The 12,340-nt window shown below is 44.8% G+C and overlaps 1 protein-coding gene across 1 annotated transcript in view; it reads right to left on the bottom strand.

The window, feature by feature from the left end:
- Window positions 1-12,340, bottom strand: part of mrc1a (mannose receptor, C type 1a) — a 212,880-nt gene that overhangs the window by 23,127 nt on the left and 177,413 nt on the right. Inside the window, exons 21-23 of the mRNA XM_068013390.1 lie at window positions 8,294-8,408; window positions 5,557-5,719; window positions 444-550 (exon numbers count right to left, since the gene is read on the bottom strand). Coding sequence (XP_067869491.1) covers window positions 444-550; window positions 5,557-5,719; window positions 8,294-8,408 — 385 coding nt within the window. The remainder of the gene's footprint in view (window positions 1-443; window positions 551-5,556; window positions 5,720-8,293; window positions 8,409-12,340) is intronic.

The following is a 12,340-nucleotide window of genomic DNA, read 5'->3' as shown; positions in this document are numbered from 1 at the left end:
GGAATGACAAGGAGAGGACGGAATGAGGAGAGGATAAAGGAGAGCATGAAGGAGAGTGGAAGAGGAAAAGAAGTGATGGGGTAAGGAGGAAGGGGATGGGGAAAGAAACAAGAATGGGAAAGCAGTTAGGGAAGTGGTTCTGGGAAAGGAAAGAGTAAAGGGCTAAGGAGGTAGATGGGGGGCAGTTAGCTTTAATAAGTACCTCACAGGAGCTAATCTGCTCAGTGCTAGCTAGAAAAATACTGGAAGCAACAATTCTCCCTGTTGTGAGCTGTAGAAATATTTTGGCATGTACAAAGGTAATGAAGAATCTTAAACGGGGCTGAACTTGTCTTAGTGAGGATGGTTTGCTCACAGTCTTTAATATTTCCGCTTGTTTATCAGATACATTTTTAGATTATTAATAACATGACCTGAAATACAAAGGGCAACCTAATGCTCACCTTTGTACTTTTGGCATATATAACCTCTTTTAAGTTCACAGTAGTCATTCCTCCAAGCTCCAGCATCTTTCCTTGTGTTTACGCTCACAGTCACACAATCAGTATTCCATATAATAAAAGCAAAAAATAAGAGTTAGCACCAGACACCAGAATCCCCCCAAAAATTTACTAACCAAAATTAATAATTAAACAATGAATATCAGACAATAACTAATTGATGATGTGGCTCTGTGGAAAAATGTCAAAAGCCAAAAGAATTGCAGATTGGGAGGTAAATTGGCCATTATAAATTGCCCCTAGTATAGGTAGTTGGTAGGGAAATATAGGGGCAGGTGGGGATGTGGTAGGAATATGGGATTAGTGTAGGATTAGTATAAATGGGTGGTTGCTGGTCGGCACAGACTCGGTAGGCCGAAGGGCCTGTTTCAGTGCTGTATCTCTAAACTAAACTAAACTAAACTTATTACTTGACAGGCAGATTATTTTAAACAGAGTGTAATAGACTTCTGGAATAAATTACTAGAGAAACCCAGTGAAGTGAACATTATGAATGGGTTCAAGGACAATCAAAATTGTTTCTGGAGCTAGAAGGTGCTGAAGGATATAAGAAGGCAAAGAGGTAGAATTGTTCTATGAAAAAGATATTGTGAATATTCTAATTTTGCACTACCAGTGGTGAAGTTTGCTTGCTTGGAGCATTTATCTGAAACGTGCTGCCGACAAATACGTGGCGAAATTCAAATGCAGAAATTATGTTGTAAAGTAATTCCCACACTTGCACCATTAGCCTCACAGTGTACAAGGGACTCTTGCAGCATCCAGCATTGCCAGGGAGGCAGAGGTGTTTATATTTTAAATCCATTGCAGTCTGAACAATTGCAGTTGCAGTACAGAAACCACCCTCTCAAAAAACAAGTTCATTTTTTGTGTTGAACTTTTTTCAAAGTTGACCCCACTCATTACACTACAGCCATTCTCAATGATTAGTTTTCTGAAGCCAGCGCCCCAGTTGTAGCGTTAATTGTGTGAACATTCATCCGATCCATGCAAATGATCCTGGGGCAATAGTGGGCGGTCTGATATTCTCGAATCCTACCCCAAATCCACCTGAAAGGGCTTCCCAAGGAGTGAAAAATTTAACTGGCTAATAATTTTAATGTATCTAGGACTGGCATGTTCCTGTGATGATGAAGGATATGTTTGGCAAGTTTCAGGAACCTTGGATAACAAGGGATATTGTGAGCCTAATCAAAAAGAAAAAGGAAGCATTAGTAAGGGCTAGAAGGCTGGGAACAGACGAAGCCCTTGAGGAATATAAAGAAAGTAGGAAGGAACTTAAGCAGGGAGTCATGAGGGCTAAAAGGGGTCATGAAAAGTCATTGGCAAACAGGATCAAGGAGAATCCCAAGGCTTTTTATACGTATATAAAGAGCAAGAGGGTAGCCAGGGAAAGGGTTGGCTCACTCAAGGACAGAGGAGGGAATCTATGCATGGAGCCAGAAGAAATGAGCGAGGTACTAATTGAGTACTTTGCATCAGTATTCACCAAAGAGAAGGACTTGGTGGATGATGAGTCTCGGGAAGGGAGTGTAGATAGTCTGGGTCATGTAGATATCAAAAAGGAGGAGGTGTTGGGCGTGTTGAAAAACATTAAGGTAGATAAGTCCCCAGGGCCTGATGGCATCTACTCCAGAATACTGAGGGAGGCAAGGGAGGAAATTGCTGGTGCCTTGAGAGAAATCTTTGTATCCTCATTGGCTACAGGTGAGGTTCCAGAGGACTGGAGAATAGCCAATGTTGTTCCTTTGTTTAAGAAGGGTAGCAAGGATAATCCAGGAAATTATAGGCCGGTGAGCCTTACATCAGTGGTAGGGAAATTATTAGAGAGGATTCTTCGGGACAGGATTTACTCCCATTTGGAAACAAAGGGACTTATTAGCGAGAGGCTGTTTTGTGAAGTGGGCGGGGGGGGGTCGTGTCTCATTAACTTGATCAAGTGTTTTGAGGAAGTGACGAAGATGAGTGATGAAGGAAGGGCAGTGGATGTTGTCTACATGGACTTCAGTAAAGCCTCTGACAAGGTCCCTCATGGCAGACTGGTACAAAAGGTGAAGTCACACGGGATCAGAGGTGAGCTGGCAAGATGGATACAGAACTGGCTCGGTCATAGAAGACAGAGTGTAGCAGTGGAAGGGTGCTTTTCTGAATGGAGGGCTGTGACTAGTGGTGTTCCGCAGAGATCAGTGCTGGGACCTTTGCTGTTTGTAGTATATATAAATGATTTGGAGGAAAATGTAGCTGGTCTGATTAGTAAGTTTGAGGATGAGACAAAGGTTGGTGGAGTTGCGGATAATGATGAGGATTGTCAGAGGATACAGCAGGATATAGATCGGTTGGAGACTCGGGGGGAGAAATGGCAGATGGAGTTCAAATGTGAGGTAATGCATTTTGGAAGGTCTAATACTGGTGGAAAGTATACAATAAATGGCAGAACCCTTACGAGTATTGACAGGCAGAGAGATCTGGGCGTACAGGTCTACAGATCACTGAAAGTGGCAACGCAGGTGGATAAAGTAGTGAAGAAGGCATACGGCATGCTTGCCTTCATCGGTCAGGGCATAGAGTATAAAAATTGGCAAGACATGCTGCAGCTGTACAGAAACTTATTTGGGCCACACTTGGAATATGGCGTACAATTCTAGTCACCACGCTACCAGAAGGACGTGGAGGCTTTGAAGCAGGTACAGAAGAGGTTTACCAGGATGTTGCCTGGTCTGGAGGGTATTAGCTATGAGGAGAGGTTGGATAAACTTGGATTGTTTTCACTGGAACGACGGAGGTGGAGGGGCGACATGATAGAGGTTTACAAAGTTATGAGTGGCATGGACAGAGTGGATAGTCAGAAGCTTTTTCCCAGGGTGGAAGAGTCAGTTACTAGGGGACATAGATTTAACACGCAAGGGGCAAAGTTTTTTACACAGAGGGTGGTGAGTGCCTGGAACTTGCTGCCGGGGGAGGTGGTGGAAGTAGGTACGATAGCGACGTTTAAGAGGCATCTTGACAAATACATGAATAGGATGGGAATAGAGGGATACGGACCCTGGAAGTGCAGAAGGTTTTAGTTTAGACTGGCATCATGATCGGAGCAGGCTTGGAGGGCCGAATAGCCTGTTCCTGTGAGGTACTGTTCTTTGTTCTTTGTAAGTTACATTCTGCTTTAAAAAAAGTTCTACTTTTACGTGTGGAGCCACGGGAAATGCGCGAGGTCTTAAATGAACTTTTCTCATCCGTATTTAGCGTGGAGAAGATCATGGAAGCTTGTGAGTTCAAGGGTGGGAACAGCGATATCCTGGAGCATATCAACATTACAAAGGAGGAGGTGTTGGAGGTTTTGAAGCGCATTAAGGTGGATAAATCCCCAGGGCCTGACCAGGTGTATCCTAGGATGCTATGGGAAGCAAGGGAGGAGATTGCTGGGGCCCTGGCAGAGATTTTTGTATTATCATTAGCCACGGGTGAGGTACCGGAAGACTGGAGGATAGCTAATGTTGTGCCTTTATTTAAGAAGGGCAACAGGGATAAGCCAGAGAACTACAGGCCAGTGAGCCTTACATCAGTGGTGGGAAAGTTATTGGAAGGGATTCTGAGAGACAGGATTTATATGCATCTGGAAAGGCATGGTCTGATTAGGGATAGTCAGCATGGCTTTGTGCGTGGGAAATCATGTCTCACGAATTTGATTGAGTTTTTCGAGGAGGTGACCAAGAGGATTGACGAGGGCAGGGTGATGGACGTTGTCTACCTGGACAAGGTCCCGCATGGTAGGCTGGTCCAGAAGGTTCGAACACATGGGATCCAGGGTGAGCTAGAAAATTGGATCCAAAATTGGCTTGATGATAGGAGGCAGAGGGTGGTTTTGGAGGGTTGTTTTTCAGATTGGAGGCCGGTGACCAGTGGTGTGCCGCAGGGATCGGTGCTGGGTCCTCTGTTGTTTGTCATATATATTAATGACTTGGATGTGAATGTAGGGGGCATGATTAGTAAGTTTGCAGATGACACCAAAATTAGTGGTATAGTAGACAGTGAAGAAGGTTGTCTAAGGTTACAACAGGATATAGATCAACTGGGAAAGTGGGCAAGGGAGTGGCAAATGGAATTTAACGCAGACAAGTGTGAAGTGATGCATTTCGGGAAGTTAAACCAGGGCAGGACATATACAGTGAATGGCAGGGCCCTGGGGAGTGTCCTTGAGCAGAGAGACCTTGGGGTGCAAGTACATAGTTCCCTGAAAGTGGCAACACAGGTAGACAGGGTGGTGAAGAAGGCATATGGCATGCTTGCCTTCATCGGCCGAGGCATTGAGTACAAGAGTTGAGATGTCATGTTACAGTTGTACATAACGTTGGTTAGGCCGCATTTGGAGTACTGTGTGAAGTTCTGGTCACCGCACTGCAGGAAAGATGTGATTAAGCTAGAGAGGGTGCAGAAAAGATTCACAAGGATGTTGCCTGGTTTAGAGGGCTTGAGTTATAAAGAGAGATTGGATAGGCAGAGTCTGTTTTCCCTGGAGCAAAGGAGGCTGAGAGGGGACATGACAGAGGTATATAAAATTATGAGAGGCATAGATAGGGTAGATAGCCAGAGTCTGTTTCCCATGGTAGGGGTGACTAAAACCAGAGGGCATAGATTTAAGGTGAGAGGGAGGAGGTTTAAAGGGAATCAAAGGGGAAAATGTTTCACACAAAGAATAGTGGGTATCTGGACTGAGCTGCCAGAGAAGGTGGTGGAGCAGGAACATTAGCAACATTTAAGAGGCATCTGGACAGGTACTTGAATGAGCAAGGCATAGAGGAATATGGAATTAATGCAGGCAGGTGGGATTAGTATAGATAGGCATTATGGTCGGCATGGACACGGTGGGCCGAAGGGCCTGTTTCTATGCTGTACAACTCTATGACTCTAAAAGTACAAATGCTGTTGTTTCTGTAGCCCTAATGGGGTTACACGTCGGCTTCCCTCTAAAGGCTGGAGAATTCATGAAGATAAATAGAATCTATTACCAAAAATGTCTACTTCCCTGCCGAGAGCATGTGGGGTGTGGTTGGTTCTTACCGGATCTTCGTAGCTGTACCTTTGTCCTGATGGATAACCCTTGGCCCAGTTAGTATAGCTTACTCGCCTTCCGTTAGTCCAGAGATATTTACTCTCTTTATTAATATCATTCAATCCAATCCAAACATTTTCAGGGAAACCGTTCAGCCTCATGGTAATAAATGCTGCACAGGGAAACAGATATCCATATTCTCAAATTATTATATGTTCAGCAGTGAAACAACAACAACTATATGCAACTAAAGCGCCTTTAACAGTGAAAATGCTCCAAGTACTTCATAGAAGCCTGATTAAGCTAAAAGAAGAATTATCTAATTCCAGATTTAGTATTAGAAATAAAATGATATCTAGCATGCATATAGTAATTCTTCGAACAGTCTGAAAAAATAAATGGGTGTAAGATTTGACCTGTGGGACTGTTGACTTGGAATGTGAATTTGAGGTAAGAGCTTGTCATGTAACAGTGGAATCAAAGCATTTTACAGCACAGAAGGAGGCCATTCAGCCCATCGGTCCTGTACTGGTTCCTTGAAAGAACTATTTATGTTGTCCCAATTTTCCTGCAATTTCTCAACACTCTTTTAATTTCCTCTTATTTCAAATATTTACCCACATCCCTTTTAAAAATTATTGGCTGGGATTTTATGGGCCCACCTCCCCGAGTAGGATTGAAGGCGGTGGGGGGTGAGGGAGGGGCACGTAAAATCGTGATGGGAGGTGGGTGGTGGCGGTGGGATGGAGGGCCGGTCACCTCCCTGTCGCCCAGCGATGTTCCAGGGGGTGGGCTAGGCCAATGACAGCCTTCCCGCCCAAAGGCAAATTGAGGGCCTTAAGTGGCCTATTAAGAGCCAATTAATGGCCTCTTCCTGCCACCGCTGGGATCTGACCAGCGGTGGGGTTGGGGGTGGGGCGGGGGGGGTTCTCCACCGCGTGGGGAGGATGCCTTGTAAAATGAGGTGCCCTCCCTGCAGGTGTGGAAGGGGTCCCGTCTTCATGGGGCAATTTATGGCCCATGGAGGACCGCCACAACTTCATCCTTTGGAGCCCCTCTCCCCCTGGACTGAATGACCACCCCGCCTCACTGAGGCCTTCCGGACTGGCCCGGTGACCCCACCTCACCTTCCTCTGGTCTGGGGTTCCACCGCTGAGCCTGGGTCCAAGGCCTCTGCAGTACCAGCAGTGGCCACTGCTCCCAGTGATTGGCTGACAGCTCTTGGAGGCCGGATGCCATTCCTTTCAAGCCTTTAAAGGGACGGGGATCCTGCCTCCTAAAACGTTGACGCAAAAAAAAGGAGGTTTGCTCCGGGGTGGGAGTGGTGGTGATGGGTAGAAAAGGGCAAAGGCGTGGTTTTTCGCACCTTTTTGGCCCAATGCCGGGAGCCCTGCCTTCAGCACAAAATCCAGCCCATTATGTTTTCTGCTTCCACCATTGTTTCTGATAGGACATTCACCTGACCCAACAATCCTATACATTAAAAAACTCCTAACTTCTCCCCTAATTGTTTTACTGTTCATCGGAAATTTCAGTCCTCATGTTGCCATCTTACTGACCACTAGAGGCTTTTCCCTGTAGTTATTGAGCGGAATTTTACGCCCCCAAAAGAGTGGGTTGGGGTGCATAAAATGGAGTGGGAGGCTCAGGGGGCCCTTCCCAACTCGCTTCCACATCCGCTACCAATTTACGCAGGCCGGCAGTGGCAGGAAATGGCCACTTAAGGGCCTCCGCCTGCCACCACGGGGATTTTATGGTTTACTGGAGGGCATCTGAGGCCTCAGAAAAGTGGCCTGATAAAAGTAGGCAGCCTGGGGCGGGCCCTCCTGATCAGGCACCCTGTGCCCCACGGAGGGCAACCCCTGAAGCCCCAGACGCCCCTAATGCCCAACACGCACCCCCCCCCTAACCAACCCCCCCCCCCCTTGCCTAGCCGGGGCCCGACTGATTGCCCCGGCGTGGCCCCAAAAACTCATCTCCATTTTGTGCTCTCCGTCATCTTCATCATGAAGCTGGGTAGCTGGGTTGCAGTCTCAGCAGTGGCCACCACTCCCAGTGACACTGCTGGGACTAAGAGCTGCCAGCCCGCTGATTGGCTGGCAGCTCCATTAGATGGGACTTCCTGCCTCCGTGAGGTGGAAGACCCGTCCAAGACGAATTAAGGGCCTGGGGACCGTAAAATCTGGTCTCGATCCCCAGGCCAGGTGGAGGCGGGATCACCACCGACTTTTCGGCCGATGGATGACTCACCACTGCCCATCGTAAAATCCAGCCCATTGACTCACTTGTTTATCTTATCAAAACTATTATTTTATCACGATCCTCTACATATCTAATTGATCGCCATTATCTGCCACTCTCTGTTTTGTGTTTTTTAATCAATTCCTATCCATCCCATCATATTCCCTTTAAGATCTTATCTTTATCTTAATTTTCTTAACAAGCCTCCAATGCAAAGCCTTCTAAAAAAAAAAGTACAGAGAGAGATATATTCTTCCTAGAGTTAAACTAAGTACTGGAAGCACTGATTTGTTAATTTTGAATATTAGATTAAAAAACATCTGTCCAATTTTGTAGCCAGGAGATCATTTGCATGCTGGCTGATGTTAATTGCTGAAATACCTCCTGCTTCTGGGAGAGAATAAGGAGAGAAGGTACCTCCATAATGAAAGCAAACCAATTAAATGCAATCCTGTGAGTACAGGGGCACACCAATCTTAGAATATTATTGTCCATAATTACATACCTTGTTCTTTAGCATTTTGAATTGATGCCAGGTTTCCTCCTTTGCTTATGCAAACATCTCTTGCATCTTTCCAAGACACTTGCTGTGCTCCATCTTCACCATAAAACAAGAAACACTAAGAACAAAAATTAAAATATGTCAAATTGTTAGACTGAATAACACATAAATTAATATTTTTAGAAATGTTCCGCAATGTCATATAGGAAGCCAAGCTCATTGCTTAGGGATGTTGAACTGCTATCAGCAGCTCATTAGTGTATTTTCTGGCATACCATGTGTCTTAAGAAAAAAATTATTGAGGAACCGAACTGAAGGGCCAAACCCTTGGTGTGAGATGCAGAGAGCTGGAAAGCAATTGAGGAAAATTAAGAACCAATGATGAAGTGATGGCAATCTTGGATTTTTAAAGCCTGTGGAGAGAGAAAGTCAATGAAGTCCATTGTTTTGAGATCCTGAGGAAGAATGCATTGGTGTCACCATGAGTCCTGATTCCAACATCGTGCAAATGCAACAAAGCAGAATAATGTGGAAATAGGAGAGGAAAGTTTAGAGAAACACTGACTTTGGTGGCATTTATGAAACAGAATTCAAGTATGTTTCAATGGAGAAAAAAGTTCATGATGATACAGAGATTTCTCAACAACAACAAGCTTTCTCTGGCATCCTATCAAGTACAGCCTATCTCTAAATGTGGACTGTGGAACAGAATTTTAATTTTAATTTGAAGGGTTTTGGTATTAGTAAAATACTGATGTCCCATTGGATCTTTGCTAATAAAGCATTTAACCAGCATTTGGATGTCATCATGGACCTGCATGGTGTGTTTCCTCCCTGGTGCCAGGGTAAAGGACATCATGGAGAGGGTGCAGCATATTCTGCAGGGGAAGGGAGTGAGCCAGAAGTCGTGGTACACTTCTTAACCAATGACACAGAGAGACCAGATATTGAGGTCTTACGGTCAGATTTTCAGGAGTCAGAGAGGAAGTTAAAAAGTAGTACCTCGAAAGTAGTAAACTCTGGATTACTCCTAGTACTACGTGCTCGTGAGAGTAGAAATAGGAAAATAGGGAGGATCAATGCTTGGCTTGAGGCATGGTGCATGAGGGAGGACTTCAGATTTTTGGGACATTGGGACCAGTTCTGGGACAGGAGGCACCTATTTAAAAGGGACGGATTGCGCCTCAACAGTCCTGGGACCAGTGTCCTTGCGGGGAGGTTCACTAGTGTAGTTGGGAAGGATTTAAACTAAATTGGCAGGAGGATGAGCACCAGCATATAGAAGTAGAAAAGATGAATAAGGTGCATAAAGTGAGAGCACTGGAGTACTACAGAAGGGAACAGTACCATATGAGTCGGGGCCCTACCAAATTTACAAATTTCAGAGTCACCTCATTTTAAGAATCGTAAATTTCTTGATTTTCACATATATAAATCATAAATTTCACTGTGTCCGAATAAACCATGAAAATGATCTATTTAAAACAACAAAAAGACAAAGGAGGTTTCTGGTTTCAAACGGCATTTATTGTATACTCAAACACTATTGTAAAAGGCTGACTTCAAGCAGGTCACATTCTTTACTCATTGAAGTCAGTGGTTGAATGTGCGCATGGAGCAATCTGCAACTGTCTCTTTCTTCATTCCATGTCTCTGCACTGTGAACGTTGTTTAGACACAGCTCTCTCTGCATCTACAGAGTTTGTTGCAATTGTCAGACACTGGATTAGTAATCCAGAACCCAGGCTAATGCCCTGGAGACTTGAGTTCAAATCTCGCCACTGCAGCTGGTGGAATTTAAATTCAATTAATTCATAAATTCATTTAATTAATAAAGATCTAGAATTGAAAGCTAATTTCAGTAATGGTGCCATGAAACTATCATCGATTGTCATAAAAACCCATCTGGTTCACTAATGTCATTTAGGGAAGAAAATCTGCTGTCCTTACCTGGTCTGGCCTACATGTGATCCAGACCCACAGCAATGTGGTTGACTCTTCATAGCCCTCTGAAATGGCCTAGCAAGCCACTCAGTTCAAGGACAATTAGAGATGGGTAACAAATGCTGGCCCAGCCAGCGACGCCCACATCACGTGAAAGAATAATAAAAAAGCTTTGTTCCAGCCTTGCAATGCGGGGGATTCTGCATTGCACAGAGTTCATCTCCTCATAATGTGTAGAAAAAGCCTTCAGTAGGTAGTCCTGTCATATATTATTTGCACTTGGCAAGCAACCGCCATTTTGCACATTACATTGAATGAATACCCCCAGTTTTGGATAATTAAGCTTTTACAATGGTATTTTGGAGCTTGCAAAAGCAACCACATGTTCCATTGTAACCAACTGATGATTTTCTGAACTCTCTGTCGATTTCTTAAAAAGAGATGAAATCGTTGCTTGTTTTTTTGCGTGTTCATTTCCCAGCAGCGCAGTGTCGGATGCTCTCTTTCTGCTGCGATGGCTTTCGACTCTAAGTGGAGCTGTACTGTTGCCTGCGATGTGTGGTCCAATGAAACACTGCAGCTTGTACAAAACAGTATTCCACCATTGGCATGCAGAATTTGGCCTCCAAACTCTTTCACTCGATGTGATGCAGTTATGGTTGTGGCCATTTTTGATTTGCTCATTCTGGCATTCTCACTTGTCTGCTCACACTTGAAACTGCACCAAAAGCCCTCCCTCAGTTGCCAATCAGCGAGTTCAGCCTTGTGTCAATCAGTAAAGCGAGTGAAGTTTGCAAAATGGCAATTTCACAGAGATTTTACAGTCCGTGACACATTTTTTATGGCCGTGAGTTTAGTAGGGCACTACATATGAGATAGGAGCAGACTAAGAAGGACTTCTAGGAATACAAGGACAGGTTTACAATGCATATGTGTAAATGCACAAAATATGGTGAATAATGTTAGTGAGCTACACACACAAATAGCCGTGTGAGAATATGATGCAGTGGCAATAACGGAAACGTGGCTTAAAAATGGTGAGGAATGGGTGCTTAATATTCAAGGATACAAAGTGCTCAGAAAAGATAGGGAAGGATAGAAGGGATGTGGGGTGAGCAGTACTGATCAGGGAAGGTATAGTGGTGTTGAATAGAGCAGATGTCCTTGAAGAGGCAAAGACAGAATCCATTTTGTTATAGTTGAGAAGCAAAAGGTGGATGATCACGTTTCTGGGGGTATTCTACAGGCCCCCAAATAGTGGGAGAGAGAGAGGAGCATATCTGCAGGGGAATCACAGAGATAAATAGGAACTATAAGAGTGCATACGAATATACAAATTAGGAGGAGTAGGCCATTCGGCCTCTCGAGCCTGCTCCACCATTTGATAAGATCATGGCTGATCTAATTGTGGCCTTTACTTTCCTTTCTACCCTCCATAACCCTTTGAATCCCTTGTCAATCAAGAATCTATCTAACTCAGCCTTAAAAATATTAAATGACCCCGCCTCGACTGCTCCCTGGGGAAGAATTCCACAGACTAAAAACCCTCTGAGAGGAAAAAAATTCTCCTCATCACCGTCTGAAATAGGAGACCCCAAATTTTTAAATAGTGTCCCTACTTCTAGTCTCCTCCATAAAGGGAAACATCCTTTTAGCATCCATCCTGTCAAGTCCCGTTAGGATCTTCATAGAATCATAGAAGGTTTATGGCACAGAAAGAGGCCACTTGGCCCATCGTGCCTGCGCCAGCTGACTAGAAAAATAAAGAGCCATCCAGCCTAATCCCACTTTCCTGCATTTGGTCCGTAGCCCTGCAGGTTACAGCACTTCAGGTGCACATCAAGGAACCTTTTAAATGAGATTAGGTTTTCTGCTCCTACCACCCTTTTCAATCGGGGGTCGGGACCTATAAATGGGGGATGGTTCCAGGTGCCGACCCTGCACGACATGCTTTAAGCGCTGCCACAGGCATTTTCAAATCCTCAGCCAATTAAAAGCCAGGGAGTGGGCTGCCCATCCAATCAGGGATAGCAGGTGGGCTCCAATACTGGAGGGCCAATGGGAGGCCCTCCATAACTCAGTGACAGGCAGCCCTACTGGCCGAAG

The sequence above is a fragment of the Heterodontus francisci genome, chromosome 2, assembly GCF_036365525.1.
Source record: "Heterodontus francisci isolate sHetFra1 chromosome 2, sHetFra1.hap1, whole genome shotgun sequence".
NCBI classification, from domain to species: domain Eukaryota; kingdom Metazoa; phylum Chordata; class Chondrichthyes; order Heterodontiformes; family Heterodontidae; genus Heterodontus; species Heterodontus francisci.
Note: the sequence above shows the minus strand (reverse complement) of the source record. Positions and strands in the feature narration are given on the sequence as shown.